We start from the raw sequence: 20,457 nt of genomic DNA, 5'->3' as shown, positions 1-20,457 counted from the left end.
TTTTTGGTTAAAGTTGTTATGTATTTGCTAATTTTTAGTTCTAATGTAAATGTCATATGACTCTTTATTAATGAATTTGAAATTATTTAAAAAAAAAAAACAACTAATCAGACTCCTAATTATTATGATAGATTGATTGATGGGTTACGTGGTGATTTTGTACTCATCATTGATCAACTACTAAAACTTGATTACTTGATCAACTTCTAGTGACCAAGTGCATCAATAGATTTTTTATTTTATAATCCTAACTCGAGTCAGTTTTTATAATTTTTTAAAGTAATATTTTTTATCCATTGAAAAATGATGGAATAGTATTTTTATAATTTTACAGAAATGTATAATGTGTAAATACTACTTATACTATAGGGGCTGGTTATCTACCGTTCAAAAACAAGTAGTAGTAGCTTTCTGTTGATTGAAATCAAAGCTATTATGATTATTTTTACTTATTTTTATTAATAATTAATAATTATAATCTATTTATAAGTAAAAGTCTTATATAGACTTAATTTAGACTATTAGTGGTACTACAAACTACAATAACTAGTATTTTCCTTTTTTTCGTAACATTTTACTACATTTTAATTTTTCATACTATTCATACTTTTATTAATTTAATTATTTATATCTTTAATTATATATAATAAAAAATATTAAAAATAATATTAAAAATTATTATATCAAGATGAATCAATAATCAATATCGTCACAGTATCTTTGGGATTAAAGGAGTACATATGGTAGCGTTGATTAGGTATTTACAGATCTTACTCCTGCATCCCCCACATACAGTCATAAATACTAAATAATTAGGTCGGCATTTATTTCGTTCTTTAATGACAAATTTCAATGTCTACATTTTAAATTGAATTGCCATGCTCTACACTCCATTCCTCTAAACAACATTCAAATTAAAATAAATAAATAACACTAAAACATTTTATTGTTTGAATGCTATTAAGTAACTCCCACTTTAAATATAATTTAAAGAGTTGGATGTACGCAATTTTATTCTTATAAGCGATAACATTAATAATTAATACAAAGATTGTTTCTGATTAACTTTTGGTAGCAAACATCAAGTGTATAACTTTACATAAATAAAGAGTGAACATGATTGGATGAACCATTTTACTATAAAGATCTACAATAATAATCTTAGCGATTGCATTAACAATGAATACTTCAACAAATTCTATAATATAATAATCTTAGTATATTTATATGATTTTTATTTTTTCATAAATATTTTATCTCTGTATAAGTATAGTCTTAGTTGTAACAAAAAAAACTAATTTTTATCCGGTAAGATTAATAAAACAGTTTTTACAACTCTGAAATTAAATGAGAGATATCCTTAATAATTCTTTATTTATCATTTGGGTTTATATTTATAACTCAAATACGTGAGAATCTATAACTGCTTTTTAAGTTTAAAAATGCAAACTCAATGGGGGAGATGGGGAGGAATGAGGATTTGCTAAATACTTCATAATGGTGGAATGGAATATGCTCTTCATGGTTATAATTTGTTTGGTAGCTCAAACAAACTAAAATGGTTCGCAATTAAAAACTTGTATGTTTGACGACAATAAGCTTTTAATTTACCAAATGATTGGACAAAAGGTACAACGGCCAATTAGGTACAATACAAACTCATGTGAAGCCAAATCCTTGAAATTAGTACAAGTACTTCAATTAGTTATTGATGGTCAAATAATGATGGCTAGTTGTTATACACTCGTGAATGCTAATCAGATTGCAAGTTGACGTTAAACAACTAATTGTTGTTACATAGAATATACGTATCTAGTTAAAGTTTATTGACTTAATTGTCATGTATGTTAAGAAATTTAGAATATTTGTTATAAATTCAATTTAATTTTTGAAAGACTAGTTAATACTGACATAAGTATAAGATAATAGTGATCTAAATTTAAGTTTTTAACATAATAAAGAGTTATAAAAGCATCGAATGAGACGTTGGTGACAACATGATGAGTCTTTGGTGGCCACATGATGAGTTGTTGGTAGCAGCACGATGAATCATCTATTGTTCAAGACAAGATATAAAGTTTGGGAATACTTGTAAAATTGAGGCAAAGGAACCGACAAGTTATCATTTGTTCTATCCCAAAAAACAACAATGCTTAGGTATGGTTGATGAGTTATCGCCTACATTATAATTGTTCTCATGTTCTTTTACGGTGTGTTCTTGTACAATTAAGTACCATAATATCTTAGTGGTGTATAATTAATTGTTCCATGTAACTAGATGTTTATTGACTATATAAACCCAATGGGATTTACATATTGGATGCTTAGGATAGAATACTCGATGGCGAGTTGCACATTGGATCCTCCTTATGAATTGTCAATAAAGGACTTGTGGTTCTATAAGTTTTTTGGACATAATTTTCTTTGTGAAAAGGCTATCAAACTCTAATAATACATTTAGAAAATGGTATTAATGGTAGGAATGATAATTGAAATGAGAGCTAAGATTGATAAGGTTCGAAGTACCTTGATAAACGATAACATTTGCAATGAACATAACAATGTTTGAAAGAAATTAAAATGCAAAAATTGATACAATGATTTAAGGAGGTTCATCTAATGGTGGCTACGTCCTCCGTGGTGAGTAGTTTCTTGTTTATATTATTTCAATGGAGTAAAAACTTACTCCTACAAACAAAGTATTACAATTGAGTAAGAGAATAACAAAGACTGTGTTTAGGCTTAAGGGTTAGTGTTTTGACATGTTTAGATGAACAAATGAACTCCCTATTTATAGGGGAGATCACACTAAGCAACATTCAATACATTAAAGCTATGAATTAATAACAATGAAACAACTCCAAGGACTTGAAGAGTCAAAAACAACATCCTATGAACGTCGAAAGGTTCGCTCGACCAAAGCAGGGGCTCGCTCGGTCGAGCGGTCTGGTCGAGCGGACTACAGGAAGCTACTGGATAGATTCTGTTTGCTCACTCGACCCAGCCAGGAGCTCGGTCGAGTGGCCTTCAGGAGGCTTCTAGACAGTTTTGCTCAACCTTGCATAGTAGAGCATCTTTTCCACTTCTTCATTAAAACCCATAACTCCCATGATTAAGTCCTACTTCATTACCTTCATAACTCATGAATTAATCCACACTTTAACCACCATCATAAATCACAAATATTAAGTCACAACTTAATACACCCATTCAAGTCAATCATAGGATTCCATTCCATGAATGTACACATCAATTGTGCACTCAAGTCACATTATTCTCAACAATAATGAAAGTTTGATATATTTTAACTAGAAAAACTAATTGAGAAGGTTTATAATCAATATTTTCTTACTCTATCATTCTATTTACTTCAAAAAAGTCATTCTCATCCATTACTACTTATAAAGGTAGTACTAGGTGGTGATAAAAATTATGAAAAAATTATTCATGTTTGAGGGTGAGAACTCCCACTACCACAGCTATAACATAATACATATCATGAAAACTAAAACTTAAAGTATTTCCATTACCACAATTCAATATAAATAACTTAACGGTTTGTAGGTAAATTTCCTTACACTTAGGCCTAGCTAAGTCTTTAAAAGTCTATTAGGCTTGAAAAATGCTCACAAAACAATAATCGAATACCTCACAAATGGTTTATATTGAAAATTTCAGAAATTAGAAATTGTTTTATAAGACGGTTTCACCATAAGACACGCCTAAATTAAAATCACATCTAAGAAGTATATTTTATGAGAATGTGAGCTCTTTAAACTTATTTCTATAGAAATATTGTAATCAATACCTTCATCACCTAAGCAACCTCCCCACCAGGCCAATACAGTTCCCCCAAAGCCACACCACAGGCCACAGCACACGAGACGTTGATATAGGCAACAAAAAGGACCACGACAATCTCAGCTAAGGGATTTCAAAAAATATAAACTATCAGGTCAGGTCTAGGGCCAAATCTTGGAAACTTGTGGGTAATTTTACAAGAAAGTAGCATACATGTATCTTGTAACATAATATCACATACAAATCAATACTAATTACTAATCCGGGTCAATTGGGCAACCATAGCAAATTAATTTGTGTGCAACCGGATGATCCAGATCAAGACACGGGCCACTAAATAGATAACTGCATTTCTGAGGACCTGGGTTGTTGGGTACCCAGTTATAAACACCCCTACCCTCAGCCTTCGTAGGTAGAAATACTAGAGCATACATTAACATAGCCAGCAAACAATTTTGAGGAACCAATTGTCAAACAAAAACTCCTTTTGGGGAATCAAAGCCAAACTAGAATCCAAGATTCTAAGGCATACATGCATAAAATAGTACTACAAAAATATTAAGCTGTTGACGATCAGAATTATCTAACATTCAATTGCACTAATATCTAAAGTTGCTCAAGCAGGAGTGACGGCAGGTCGTTTACTGGCATTTGATTCTACATTTTCAGAACTCAGGTTCACACGCTTCACCCCCCTGCCCACAACACCAAGATGTGTGACTCCATTGGTTCCATTGGCATGAGCAGTGGATACCGTGGGGTGATCAAAATCTCCATTGCCCGCAACACCACCAACACACAATGAACTTACTCCTGCTGAAGCAGAGGTCTGCTCCTTGGCCCTTACTTTCGCCGCTGCCAATCCCAGTATATCAGACAAGATAGATGTTGGGTTCGACACTAATTGATGCAAATCTTCAAGCTGGTGACAGAAGCACAGTTAACTTAGAAGTTTTAGATGAAAATCTAGTAATAGAAACTGTTGAGGAACAGGAAATGTGAGCATATGATTGAGCAATTGCTCTATATCAGCTTGTCTCACATATAGAGAGGGGATAGGGGAAACTTGCCTTCTTCTCCAAATCACTGGAGAGTATCTTCAGTATTTGAATCTCCGCTTGTTTATCAGAAACAGAATTCTTAGAATCAGAGGTAATGGGTGAATGATTGGGACCTTCACCAGCATTGGATGAAGCTGAAGTAGTTGATCCTGGCATGCCTTTCAGTTCATCTACCAGGCGCTGCATCCTTGATTTACAGACGGATACAGCCTTCTCACAATAAGGAATAGCTTCTTGAGCCTTGGAGCCAACCTCTAGACAAAGGCAGATGCGGAAGTTTCTGATATCCATAGTCAAGGTGACAATTGAACAGTGCAATAAATAGAATCTAATTCATATTCTAATAACAGCAAGCATTGGATCCCAAATGAATCACTCCATTTACCAGTTACCACAAGCAGCATTTTAGGCAAAAATATAGCTACCAGGGGAACTAATAATTAACCTTGTTCATAAGGAATGGAGCAGTGTGATTAGGACCATGAATGAGGATATTATAAATAGGCAATGTACAACTAACACTTAGCAGAGCATTCATAATATGTACGAAAAAATGCCTAAAATAATAATTCAGAGGAAGCTAACTCTAGGAGTCAAAATTCATGGTTCCAAACCCAAACTCATAGGAAGATTCAAATCATCAACAATTTCAAACTTCAGTAAAAACTTAAAGGATACAGTTCAGCAATGTGGCGACTGTCCGGTTCAACCAAACTCTCTGCAATAGTGAGAGCTTTTTCATAATCACTGAGAGATATCTCAATATCCTCTGCAAATAGAAACCAACAAATCAGACCACAGTTATTGAAAGACAGTACCATTATAACATAGCTAGAAAACTGAATAGGCAGTGAAATTTTGAGCTAGCAGTTACCCGCCTCTCGGTAATCTTGAAAGAAACAATTAAATGATACCTCTTTCAAGGGAAACTTCAGCGAGAGCTGACAATATATCAACCATGTCCATTGTCTCCCTAAAGTGCTTTTCCGAAATGGCCCTAGCAAGATCAAGCATTTTCCAAGCTAAGTCCAAGTCAGACTCCTCCTCTTCCTCTGCTTCAGCAAGTTCCTCTGTATCGCTTTCCTCGTTTCCATCTCCCTCATCCTTGTTGTTAGCTATCATTAAAGAGAAAAGTCCATCAGGAAAATACTGCCAAAATAATAGTGAGAAAATTTGCAGTTAATGATATGTCTTCACATAACTTTTGTTCAAAAATGTTGTTAAAGCCTCCTAATAATAGAAACATGAACATGTGTTGATAAATCTCAATATTCAAGCTTCTTTACCACGTATCTAGAAAAACAAATTAGTAAAAACTGAACTTTGAGGGAAAAGTATTGAATAACTGACACACTCAGAGTTACCATCATCTGTGTCCTGCTGTTGGTTTGAACTTGCAGATGCAGACAGCTCAGCTTTATTTGATACAGAGGCTATGGATGATTCACCTTTGACAGTGCTCATTGCAGATTCAATCTTAAACGAACATTGACGGGAATCTGCATCCTTCTTTGGCATAGATCCCAAAGGATCAGCTTCCTCCTGTGCTTTGTACAGCAATGCTAAACCAAATTTGTAGTATGATTTAACACATTCAGGTGCTAGTTCACCATGATGAGCAACCCTGAGAAAGCAAGATCAGTTCCAAGAATTTAAATTGTAAGAAAGATCAATCCATTAGCAAAGTCATCCATAAAGATATGAATACAAATGCCTACTTGATTTTCAGATAGGAAGAGGAACTATTTATCTGAGAAAAGCCATTTCGAAGTAAGACGTCATTACAGACACCTTGCTTCCACAATGAAGATACAAGAAACATAACTAGTAGCCAGGGTACAGGACGCAACAAGCATTTTCGTCTTTGACTAATTAGACTTATACCAACAGAAGAAAACATTATTCGGATACAAAAGTTAACAAGAACCAGAAAATTCATAAACAGCTTTGATGCGCTCCAGCAAGCCACTGAGTAATTAATGCCGTCCATAGAAGTAACTACATAACAAATCATATCGATACTTTATACCAACTACAGGATAATCCAACTAAATTTCGTTTTTATACAAGGTGTTAAGACATATACTCCTTTAGTATAAAAAATACATTGCAAATTTATTAGACTTCAACGTAAGAAACTATAAGAGTCACCATTCATATAGTCTTCAGATAACATAACGTGGGATTTTCACATATTCCGTTGGATTGAGAAAAAATGTTCCGACTCTTATAAAAAACCTTGGTAATTCATGTCCTATAGCTAGGGAAGCAATGTCAATATTGTTCATGAACAAAGAAGCAAGGCATAAACTAGTGACCACACAACTCTTCCATAATTTAAACATCCGTAAATCTAGAAAGTGAGTAAAACTCCCTTCCTTTCTCGGACTTACCTCAACCTTTTCTTATTTTCAGGGGGACTTCAACAAATACAGCTCCCTCAACAGTTTACCTTAAAAAACACAAAATATCCTTCATGTTCAACCTTATGCCAACAAAAACCTATACGCTTCTAAATTTAAATAATTCATGCTAAAGATAAGTTTTCCTATCACAAATAAACAAGTAGAAAACTTCAAGTGTTCAACTACCAAGGTAGCTGGGTTAAACATGTATCTTAACCTATTTGTATTTGCCAAAAATCTGCACATCTAATCTTATCATATTTGTATCTGCCGGGAAAATGCCTATATTTTGCAATATCACAAAGATTTCAGTCATAATTTAATTCATCCAAAAATAACAATACTTGAAAGTAGTGTGGCTTGAATTTTTTGGTCATGGTATTACATGAAATATTATGGTAGATGAATATAAGACTTCAAAGGTTGGTAGTTAAGTGTAACAACTTTGTACCAAACCTTGGACATGTGATTCATGGTAAAGAACCGACTCGGCACGTACTTTAAACAAGTGTGGATGGACAAGTATGGGACTAGCCCTTGATGAGCAAGGAAATTTGGTACAATGGTGCAATTATAAAGATTCTTTGGAAGCAAGGGAGACCATCAAAATACGTGGAAGAGAAAACATAACATTAAGCAGGCGCCCGGATCACGCTGCTCGAATAGTCTTTTGGAAGCTCATTTTGTGCGTTCATTTGCATTGTTGTCTGAACGCATCTTAGCTCTAGTCTATTCAAACTATTGTATTCCCGTGTTGCATGAACCAGGCCAAGGGCTTGAGCCTCCATATCCCACTTATCAAATTATGTAATTCTCTACTCCAATGTTTACTTAGTTCCTCACACTCAAATGCTTCAATATGTAATCCTGTCATGTTTGTTTTGAGATTTTAAGCACTCCTATCCTTTAAATACGTATGAAATGCATTAATCTAGTATGGTGTATGTGGCCAACATTTGGTAAACCACCTTAAATCTTTGTGTTATTATTTACATTTCATGCTTAATCTTATTGCTTGTATATTAGTCATGTTCATTAGTGCACCTTCAAGCCATGATTTCAACTATTCTTAGGCACCTTAGATACTGCTCCCACTTCCATTTGGCTTCCTAACAAAATTTACTTCATCTAGTACTAAAAAAATATTCACACCAATCGTTTTATTAGATACTAATAATTTAGTCCATTCAAGCTACGTAAGCATGTCCCAACTCAAAAAAAAGAGTCGAACAAATTCAGATGAAAAGAGTAGTATTATAGCCTAGTCATTTAAAGAAAAAAGCTTTATGCATTATCCATTTAGTTTTAAACCCTTAGTCATTTAAAGAAAAAAGCTCGATGCATTATCAATTTAGTTTTAAACTCTTACTTGAAAAAATTTTACTCCCTTCGTTTCTTTTTGTTCTTCTTGTTTACTTTTAGCATAGTTTTCGAAGTAAATTTTAAACTTTAATAACTCTAAATACACACAATAAAAAATTATAAAAAATACATACTAAAAAAGTATATATTAAGACGAATCTAACGAGATTTTACAAGGATATATTTTATCTTCTAAATATGTGTCAAAAACATTAATCAAATTTCTCTCTCTTTAAGGTGGAATATTCTTAATGGGAAGAACATTAGAGAACGAAGAGAGTACTATTTTTACTATTGCCTAATTATGATTGTATTTATACCATTAATATTAATTTTAAGGCCTAACTTTCATAATAGGGCCTCCGTGTCCAACTGTTGGACACGGCCCTGCATATTACTATCTCTTACCACTGACAATCATTCACAAAATACTAGTACATTTTTCTAAAACCCTAAGCAAGCAACATGTTGTACGACAGCGGAAACAAAGATTGAAAAACAATAATAAAACAATAAAGAAATTCAATGCAAACAATAAAAACAACACCAAGAATTTAAATGTGGTTTACTATGAATGTAATAGTTACATCCACAGGTACCGAGAACAAATAATCTCACTATAAACTGCAATGATTACAAAAATGAATCAAGCTCTCACAAAACCATGGCTCAATTTGTGTATTCTCTCTATTTTATGGCTTTAAACCCTAGTAAATCCCAAGAAAAAGAGGCTTGGGCTCCAACAAAACAAAGAAACCTCAAAAAACAGTGAAAAACCTACATTCCCCCAAAACCACAAGAAGCGACGAGCCGTTGCTCATAAGCAGCGACTCACCCATGTGATGACTCACCGCATACAATCTGGAAAACTTCAATCTCCACGGTCAACATCCCTTGATTCATCAACACCATGACTTAGACTCTAGTTGGAGTCACTCAACCATCAACACAACAGTATAGCATCACCAAACAAGATCTAAATTCTAAACCTATTAACAATCACTTCAAATTTCAAGCAAAACATCATCCAAAAACAAAACGGTCGTCAAAATAGCACATATCCAACTAAAACGGATTCTTCAAACTAACAGAATGAAAACCCGAACCTGATTTCTAGGGCACGGCTAAAGAGATCAGCTGCTTCAGGGAAATCGCCTTCTTTAAAAGCTGAGTTTCCTTTCTCCATCAAATCGTCAGCGAATTCCAAAGACTTCTCATAATCATCGACGGTAGAGATTCCGGAGGTTTTCGGGTTTTTAATTGAGGATTCAGAGTGTTCGGGAGCATTAGACTGGTCTGTCGCCCCATTTGTCATTTCGGAAGGATTAGGGTTTGCATCTACCTCCATTTTCGGAGAGGAATTTTGGATTGGAGGTTGTTCTTCCACCATGGGAGTTGGCAAGTAATGAGATAGAACGGGGTCAATTTTTAGAGAAACGAAAATGGAAAAATGAAAAACCCTTATAAGTTATGAGTGCTGTGGCGGAAAAATTTTAATTTAAATTTAAGTTATGACTGGTTTTTATTCGAGACTCGAGTTCCCATGTCTAAAATTTAAATTTGAGTAATCGGTAAAAAAAATTTAAAATACAAAAAGTATGTTGACTCGAGATTTGGGATGTCAATGGATTCAGAATTCGTGGACCCGTACATGTTTTTGCAGATCTGGGTCCTAAAAATTTGGACTCATCAGATCTGAATTTGTTTGTATTTCACGGATTCGAATCTGTAAGGATCGAATGGGGTCACTACGACACCCACAAAGTCACACAAACAAGACAACAAACAAAATCAACACACACAAGTTATACGTGGAAAACCCCTTCGATGTGAAGGATAAAAACCACGGGACCTCTTGAGGAGTCCACCCTATCTTCTCTTATTGATAAATTGAGGGAAAAAGAACCTCAAAACAGTACAAAAAGGTTCACGCACCCACAACAACAACAACCAAGAACAATATGAGATGAATTAGAGAGCAAAAGGAGTGAAATCACTAAAAATACAGCATTCTGTCCAAAGACGATTCTGACCAAACCAAAGCTCAAAAGACGATCTCCACCGTCCCAAATGAAGCCCTTTATGTCAGGAACAAGCTGTCAAAATTTGGGGACGATCCAACAGTGCAATTTCCGACAAGCGGCAGTTTTCTGATGGCTACCCTCAAAGCTACGAGCACCCTCTTCTCTCTTTTTCTCCTCCTTTCTTTTTTTTTTGTATGTTTTTCTGATTTTCTTTTTTTGATTACATCCAGCCAAGTAAAAAAAATGACCCTTAAGCTTCTCTTAGAAGCCACATAAATAAGTCCATTAATAAAAACCAAAAAAAAAAATTACCCAAAACAATACAAGTATTGGATAAATGGGCTGAACCCATAACAGAATCTAAATCTCAAAAAAATACTCCGACCTAAAACCGTGGAACCTAAAGACTTGTTTTCTTTTAATAAACCCTAGTAGTATCTACATTAAGTAGTGACTTTCAACCACAATTATTATAAGATATGTCAAGATATGAACTCACAAAGTGACTATAAATGATTCAAACAACTTCTGCAGAAGGTACTATATATTGACCATTGTACAATATGCTGATGCTCGAATGTCAATATACTACATTCACTCACAATATGACTGTAATGTCATAATCATTCAGCAACACAAAATTGTACTATATTCACTTATTTTATCACATTAAATGTGAATAGTGTATTATTCTTATTTCATTATCTATGTTTTAATTTATATAAGAAGCAACTTTAATTTATTAGTTTGGTATTTTCAATACTGTTTTAAGTTGTATAATGTTATTTTGTATGATCGATTGTGAATTTATATGTATTATTATCATTAGTCAATAAATATAACTTTAACGCAATCTCAATATAATCCAAAATTGCCAAAAACAAACTAGACCCGTTTGGAACCCATATTCGATACTGGATCCGTAGGATCCATAGATTCGGATATGGGTCTTGAATATTTAGACCTGCGGATCCAGATATGGATCCGGGTCCTACATGTGAAAACGGATATCCGAGTCCACTTGAATCCGGTTCAAATCCGACCCATTGTCATCCCTACTTGAGATGTGATGTTAGCAATGACGCCCCACCCTCAAACATCTGGGGTCATCTCTAGCTAATAATAAATTTGGTAATATTCAAGGAGAGCTAAATTTAATTTAGCTCTTGTTCTAAAAAATTATCCAACTAACTTTCATAATGTTTTTTTTTTGATAGTTTACGCACTATATATACTCACAACTTGTTTTTGATTTTGATTTCATCCAAATCCATGCATTAGGCGCCATATTCATTTTTAGTTTAGTGTTAGTTAGTCTTTAGTTTTCATCTTTGTTCGTAATATAATGTTATCTTTCTCCACTCAAATAGAACTTTCACCGTTAAGTAGTTCAATCATTTTCTAATTTATTATTTTAAACTGTAATAGTTGTTAAATTTGAGTTTAATTTAAGCATTTTATGCGTTCTTTTAGATTCTTAACATTTTTTATTCCTCTTAAAAACAATTCTTAGTGAACTAAATTTATTGTATATACTTTCAATATAGATGAAATCAATGTTGAAATTAGCATGCACTAGACACATAAACAGCCTTTGTAATCATAATAACACAAATTACCAAAAGAGATAAATTTAAACCTAATTTATATTCTCTTAATTAATAAATAATAGTAGTTAACTTCTCAATATTATAGTATATGTGTATGTATTAATTTTCTTAAATCAAAGTACTTTGCTAAAACATATTAGTTCCTTATTGTTTTAACATGTATGGTGTATTGTAATGATTAATATTTCATTAACATCATTTAAATTGACAATAAAAATCTATTGTCCATTCAGTAAAAATAAATTATTAATATATTGATTATTCTTCAAGCAATTTCACCAATGACTTATGTGAAACAAAAATTAGGATTATCTTAATTATGATTCATCATCGTCAAGGCAATATTCTGCTTGAAAACAGAGTCCAAATAAGAAAACATAACGGACAATCTATATTCATACTTCTTTTATAGAAAAGCTCGAAAGAATGCGGTTAATTTTACCCCAAATAGTAAGAGTTTGCCTATAGAGAATTATGAGCAACATATATGAATGTTACTTCATTGGAATCATGAAGGCACACACATTTCCATAAAAAGTGCCCAAAATTGTGGAAGAACTATAAGACCTCCTTTAGACATGTAAAATAAATAAATGAATCCTGAAAATATACAAAAACAAGGCATATCCTATACTATAATGTGTACAATTGTTTCACTTTCCACTTTGCAATTCTAGGTATGTAGCGGTAGTCCGGTACCACCATCTCGTGTGTACAACTAGAGGCAAAATAACGCGGACGACCAGATTGAGCGAAAATATACCAGTTTCATAGAATGATATTACTTGATCGGGCTTACTGTATTGTGTTATCCAACAAGCTATTTGCTGAAGGTGAGCTTTGTTCACTAACCCAAGGATCATAAACTGATACGGGTGAACCATCTTTACCTTCCTCTAATGAAGCTAAATGATCTATTGCCTTCTGTGGAACGATAACCCTTTGGCTTCCAACTACCGACTTCTTCATTGATAAACCACCGAATGATCTCTCGCTCCCATTAAAGGGCGAGGAACAAGAAGACGCAACCGATGATCCAATGCACACGTTCTCCTCAAGAGAGGCCCACCCGCTTTGCCGAATTTGCTCTAGTTCATGAGCAACTTCCATCATGGATGGCCTCATGTCTCTGTGATATGCTAGGCATCTAAAAGCAAGCTCCGCTACCTTATGAACAGAAGCCAGAGTCCAAGCATCCCGGTGGAGATCGATGAACGGGTCAATTATCTCGTCGATTCTTCCTTTTCCGATCTTGTCAATAGCTAGGGCAGCCAAATTGACCTCGGTATGAGGCCGGTTGAAATCGACCACTTTCATTGCGGTTATAATCTCAACTAGGACAACCCCAAAACTGTAAACATCACTTTTATCGGAAAGATGGAAGTTTTGATGGTATTGAGGATCAACATATCCAGGAGTTCCTTGAGGGGCAGTTGAGATATGCGATAATTCCATTTCCATCATCCCGAGTCTAGAAAGGCCAAAATCTGCTACCTTTGATTTATAATCAACATCCAAGAGTATGTTGCTCGATTTTATGTCTCGGTGGTATATTGGAGGATTCATGGCCGAGTGAAGATAGGAGATTGCTTGGGCAGTTTCTGATGCAATTTTAAGCCGTACTGTCCACGGAAGGGCCTTACCGTTCTCTCTTTCTCGTTGCAGATGCTGGGAAAGAGTTCCATTCGGCATAAATTCATAAACAAGGATCTGCTCACCGTTCTCTATGCAGCAACCAAGAAGACGGACAAGATTCGGATGACTGACAGAGGAGAGAAGCTTAATCTCATTCATGACTTGCTCGATACTATCGGTGTCTCGATGTTTGATCTTTTTAATCGCCACACATTCATTGTTGTTAAATCTTCCCGAATAAACTGTGCCATATGCTCCAGTTCCCAACCTTTGTTTTTCAGAAAAGCCGTTTGTGGCTCTTTCGATTTCCTTATACGGGTACAGAGGAACAGGAGTGTTGCCAGCAGCATCGGAAAGAAGAAGCCTCATGCTCATCCGACTTTTGAAAAACGTAGAACGACGTCGACAAAAGTAACAAATAACAGCCAAGATAACCATCGAAGCAGCACCAACAACAATGCCTGCAAATTGTGTTCAACATTATACCCATGTTAGCAAACACAATAGATTCAATAATTTAGTCGTAATTTGTACATGTATTCTCTTGCCTTAATACCACAAAGTTCCGCAAATTCGGTGATATAGTGGGTGGCAATTTGGTACTCCACGTTCATTGATCTGTGTTTACCGAATAAGGAATGATGCAACTAATTTAAAACTTCTAAATAAGGAAATTTTGCAAAAGAGGGCATATAATGAAATGATCACACGGAAGATTGGTGAAGGCGAAGTATTACAAGCTAGCACAGTCGGTAAAAGATAAGTGTGAAAATTGACGAGCATGATTCGGAAGAAAAAGGCATTGCTAAATGCTGGGTCATCAGTTTACACTTTCTATTAGAGTTAAACTAGAACCTGTACAAGCAAGATCAAGAATGTAAAAAGAAGGCAGAGAACTTCACACACAAATCTAAACGATACAGTGTAACTGAAGCTGAAAAAAAAGCATGTTGACACAAATAATCTTGTTCTGCTGTAGACATGGAGTACCTCCAATAAGAACGGGATATTTAGTTGATCCAGAATGTATATGGACAGGATGCACAGAAGCTGCAGTCGATCCTGTTCAATGTCCCAAGAAAATAATGTCAAATAACACAGCCAACTGAGTGTTCGCAAAGAATTAGACATTCTAGAGATTAAATCCCATATTTAGTAGTAAAATAAAAAATTAAAGAACGAACTAGAATTTATAACCATAACATCAAATATCTCAAAAATCCAACTGGGCAAAGCCATATCAATTCCCTTCAGAATAGAGTAAAGACACAGTATGATATTCCACCACAAATGAACTGAAGGTAAAGGAAATGATATGAAAGCATAACTGTCGCTTTATAACGGACTTTGAGCTTATCGATCCGCCAAACCCCGTTATGCCGTTACATAACCCATGATTAAAAATTAGGGAGTAACAACCATTATAAGTTGTTATTCTAAGATATTAGCCATTTAAATCTTTCTCAATATGTATTAGGTTTTAAAAGGTCTATTATGAGCTTTGATATTGAATATATGTATTACTATGATAAAATGGAAATTTTTTTCAAGTTAACAATTCACATTGCGATATTCCTGAAATGAGTTGTAACACCGCAAGGTGCCGTGTCTATGACATCACATGCGTTACTGCAATCACGACAAAATCTGTGATTTTTTTTCTATGTATGAAAGAGAATAAGGATGAGCTATCTTGTACATAATTTGTTGGTAATCTGTCCTGATGTCCTCGAGTAAAAGTCAAATCCAGAAGGCAAACTATTATAGTTTGCTTTCATTCACGTACTTGTGGACCATAAAGCTTGATTAAGTTTTCTTTTCCTCGGTTCGTTCCCAAATGCCTAAGTGCTACCTCCAGTTTTTCACATACAATGAAATGCAGTTACTTTCTTATATAGTACTTTCTACAAAAGCTGCAGGAGCCACAAGTCCTAAAGTTGTGTATCACATAATAAAACAAAAAAATTAATTATTTTTTCATTTTTAGACTACATCCAATTGTCTTCTCTTCTTATTCTTTGTAAAAATAATAAAAAGATCCATTGCATCTCAGATTGGCATTCTATTGTAAATGTTAACAGTCTCTTTTCAATCTTCGGGCATACATCGGCATATATTGTCGTTCTAAGGGCCCCTAAAACACAAAAGTTGCGGTGAAAAGGTATTATGTAGAAATAATCCTTCTCTGCTCCTAGATCATTCTCCCTCGAACACTCTCCACTTTTATGAACCCTAGAAAATTAACCCGAATTATAAAAAAACATATTGCGAATCCCCTCTTTGTTCAAGGTTTTCTCATCGAATTCAATCTCTTCTCCCAATTTATCTTCAATTCTATAAAGGTAAAGTCTGTTTGCTTAATTTTATTTTCCCTATCGATTTTTCGGTTTAAGAATTTCTTGCTTGTTTCATCTAATATATAACTTATTGATCTATTAAAGAAACCTCGTGGTGTAGAAGTTGGGTTTCTTGCTTGTTTCATCTTATATATCAACAAGATTTTACAATCAGATCTAATGAATTGCAAATCTTTTGACATTTCCTCACTATGGGGTTCATATATAACCAAACAATGTGATGAGCTCACCCCTTACACAAGCCATGGAGAACCCAAAACATCTTTTAAGATCTTAGTCCAAATAAGTATTCTCTGGTCCATAACTAAGACTAAATATAATGAGGGCTTTGTTTGACTAGAAAAGTAGACACTAACCAATTTTAACTTATATCTGCATTAAATGAGTCTATGACCTTATCCTCTTCTTCCCATTTCTATGTATTATCTAATTTTTTTTATCTACATTTCTCCATTTTTCTTGGATGGGGGCAATTAATCGCCGCCTCACCGGACGTTTTGGGGTTGCCCATGCCACATAATTGATCACAATTTTTTTAAGAACAGGGTTGGACGAAAAAAGAGGACTAGAGGTGGTGAGAATCGAAACAAGAACCTTACATAAAAAAAGTAGTTTATGCACCCACTAAGACAAGTCCTGTTTCTCAATCTGATCACAATTTTCATTACTTGGTATACCGACATAGACAAAAAGTCAAAAATAACACATGAATCCCCATATTTTAACACATATTTGTGTTTGACCCTTCAAAAAAATAGTTTACTATTGTCAATGCCCCTAGTACACCTAAATCATTAATATAACAAATTAAACAATTAAACTAGAATATCAAACTCTACCCCATGTGCCTTCAGCAGCCCATCAACTTCCTAGAAATCCCCATCAAAAATACTACTCCTATGTCCTACATTTCAATGGTTTCAATTCCATATTAAATTAGGTGGAGCAAAATCCCCTTTTATTTACTCATCCTTAGTCAAATATGTCCATATCTTGTGACCCAAGCATTTTGGCTGCTCATAACCACTCACTAACCCGTGACCCAACCCTATCAACTCAACAAACCCAAATCAAAGGACACCTAAACTTCCATATCATAATTTGATTTACATAATTCCTAAATTTTTACAGTGTTATAGACAAAATTTTTTAGTGATTAAAGATTTTTGTTATAACAATGCCAAAGTATATAAAAACCAAACAAGCCTACTCCCTCGATTCCATCTCATTTAGCATTATTTTCCATTTATGGCAATAACTCTCATTTTGCATCATTTCTATTTATGATAATGATGAACTGCATTCTTCTAATCTCATCCATACGTTTTAAGTCTTTTAAATTTCATTCATACGATTAGAGGTGTTCATTCGGGTGATCGAGTCGGTTTCAGACGGGTGTCATTCGGTTTAGTTGTATTTCAGATCGGTCATTTTTCAGATGCGTGTTACGGCGAGTCACACTCGAGTCAGGTCGGTTGGTCACGGTTCAATTGAAGATCAGTTATTTGAGCTATCGGGTTAGCATCGGTTCGGTGTCGGTTGAAGTTCGTGTCGAGTAGTCAATCGGTCTCGGACTGTCATCGGTTAATAATTGGTTCGGTTTTATCGGGTACAGATAGGTTTCGGGTATTAATTTCCAGTAGAATTCGGCTACGAATTAATAATTATTATAGATCGAGTCAATATCAAATTAATTGTTCGCATTTTTTAATTGCTGATAAGATTCCCCTTAGTTAAGACAAAATAGTTAAAATGCAAATGAATTAATGATTATTACTTTATTACTTTTACTTGTTTGGATGTAAATTAAAATTAAAGTTTTATCATTTTTCATCTAAATTGATTAAAAATAGTTAAATAAACATTGACCATTGATTATTAACTCTAAATATATGAAACCATGTATGTATAAAATTTAATTTATTAAAATTTTTATTACTTTATTAGATTAAATAATAAGATGATTGAATATGAGTCGATCATACCTCTATGTTAAAAACTCGTTCAGGTTTATGGTATTACGATTAAAAATTCCTTCGGTTTTAGCCGGATCAAGTTCGGTTTTGAGCATGATTCGGGTCGGGTATGACTCTGGTCGGTCACTATTAGTTACGGGTAATCTCGGTTAACAATTATATGTTGATTATAAAAATCGGTCGCAGTTCGGGTTCGATTTTACGATTTTTGGTCGTAAATCGGTTCGGGCACAACTTTGATTCGGATAATAACGGTTCAATAAACCTAAAAAAGAAACATATTTTCGGGTCGGTTAACTTTTGATTTCGGTTTGGATTTTCGGGTTGGGCCACATTTGAACAGCTCTACATACAATTCATTCTTTCTCTCTGTTCATTATCAAATTTCTACATTTTCCTTAAAAACAACTCATTTTACTACTATCTAGAGATATAAATGTATATAAATAAAATTAGTTATACGTTCTATCTAATTAAATAAATATCACTCGTTAGTGAGCAGTAAACAACTATTCCTAGGGGTGTTTGGTTTTGAAATTTATTATCTAGATAAAACAATTTAAATGAAAAATTTAGATATTTAGGTGTTGTTCTTATATATTTTCCTCCAAAAATATCGAAAAAGCGGTGAGAATCAAACTTGGTTTCCGTCAAACCAAACAAAGAAAATTAATCAAAATTTGAGTTTTCCATTCCAAATTGATTTTGAAGAAAATTATTTTGAAATAAATGTTAAAGGCAGTAAATACAATATAATAAAACTATGCATAAGCCAAAATTTATATAAATTAGTGGAATTGATAAATAAAAAAAAAAAAAAACTTACCGTTACGACAACCTTCGCCGTCGACGAAGCCATCGCCAATAAAACCATCACTACACCGGCACCGGAAACCAGAAGCTCCGATGGGATCACAAACAGCTTTGGAGTGACATCGACAAGTTCCGGTTAACCACCAATCAAGCTGAACAGTCTGAAACTCCAACAAAGCATCAGAACCGCCATTATCGATATCATCAACAACAATCGACGAATACAAAACCCCACATCCAGCTTTTTTCACATCTTCATACCTCAAAATCCCACCTCCTCCTTTCGGATTCTGTGTTGTATAACAACTCATATTCTCTTTTCTCTTATCACACCCTCCAAACTTAATCTCCACTAAACCCGCTGGAATTATGCATCCGTTTAATGGTGTACTGCAATTCTGTAGAAGTAAACCATTTCTTGTAGTCAACGCGTAGTTTTTCCCGAATAGATGTCGTATTTCATGAATTTTTCGTGTACAATTTGGTAATAGATTCAACGACATGGTATTCCAAGATAAGTTCCTAATTTCTAAACCCATGAATTCCATTTTTTCATTGAGGGTACAATTCAACTGAAACTCGCAATTATCGGAGAACCCAAAAGGGTAATTTACTGCTGTTCCGTTACATGATCTAAAGCAAGATGTTGAATTATGGATAGCTTTCGTCACCGAAATGAAAATCAACAAAAACCCTAATCTGTAAATCATCACCGTGAAAACCATCTTCTGTTTTTCTTCTTCAATTCATGAAATTGAGAAGGCAGATAGTTATTACCAATACTTTTTGGGGTTTTCAAAGAGATGTAAGAAGCCGTTGACAAGACGAACACCATAAATTCTGATCGCCCATTAAAGTTTCCGTGATTGTATTAATTGGATACAACTACCTAAAGACTACACAGTTAAAGCTAGTGGAAAGGAAAATTGATGTAAATTTACTGAAAAATTTGAGCTTATTAATTGGTTTAAGGTATAATAATAACTGTTACTTGCGAAAATGATGAGGATTGAAGACAGAGAGTTTTGGATTTGATGATTGAAAGAGGAAAGAGAAAGGAAAAGATAGAGAGGAGAATTGGAAGAAAAGTATACCGTTTCTTTGACGCTCAAAATGGGGACGCGGAGGTAGGGGATGATTGGGGCTCTACATATGCGTTCAAGAGTGGATAATGCTCCTTTTTCATGTTTTATACATCCTCCATTTTGAAATATTTGTTGTATTCCCTTCTATTCAGTTTATGTGTCCCATTTTCTTTTATGGTTAAGTCACCTTAATTGTCTCATTTCTATATTTGGTATAGATTTTTGACTTTTATACCCTTAGTAGCTTTATCCTATTTTCAATTATACCCTTCATTACCCATACTAATTTTCCTCCCTTATATTAAAAACCCATAATACCACTCTCTTT

The 20,457-nt window shown here is 34.1% G+C and overlaps 2 protein-coding genes across 2 annotated transcripts; both read right to left on the bottom strand.

Annotated features, from left to right (window-relative positions):
- Positions 1–4,210: 4,210 nt before the first annotated feature.
- Positions 4,211–10,115, bottom strand: LOC130821234 (uncharacterized). The gene is made up of 6 exons (XM_057686916.1): positions 9,736–10,115; positions 6,227–6,486; positions 5,777–5,977; positions 5,541–5,631; positions 4,872–5,142; positions 4,211–4,723 (listed from the first exon to the last, which is right to left on the bottom strand). Exons 1-6 carry the CDS (start codon positions 10,017–10,019, stop codon positions 4,418–4,420), a joined length of 1,413 nt encoding a protein of 470 aa, XP_057542899.1. The 5' UTR covers positions 10,020–10,115; the 3' UTR covers positions 4,211–4,417.
- A 2,615-nt stretch (positions 10,116–12,730) lies between these two features.
- Positions 12,731–20,219, bottom strand: LOC130820575 (wall-associated receptor kinase-like 14). The gene is made up of 3 exons (XM_057686003.1): positions 19,058–20,219; positions 14,889–14,960; positions 12,731–14,359 (listed from the first exon to the last, which is right to left on the bottom strand). Exons 1-3 carry the CDS (start codon positions 19,767–19,769, stop codon positions 13,059–13,061), a joined length of 2,085 nt encoding a protein of 694 aa, XP_057541986.1. The 5' UTR covers positions 19,770–20,219; the 3' UTR covers positions 12,731–13,058.
- Between the last annotated feature and the right edge of the window lie 238 nt (positions 20,220–20,457).

Source organism: Amaranthus tricolor, chromosome 8 (assembly GCF_026212465.1).
Source record: "Amaranthus tricolor cultivar Red isolate AtriRed21 chromosome 8, ASM2621246v1, whole genome shotgun sequence".
In the NCBI taxonomy this organism is placed as follows: domain Eukaryota; kingdom Viridiplantae; phylum Streptophyta; class Magnoliopsida; order Caryophyllales; family Amaranthaceae; genus Amaranthus; species Amaranthus tricolor.
This window is presented reverse-complemented; position numbering and strand designations above follow the sequence as displayed.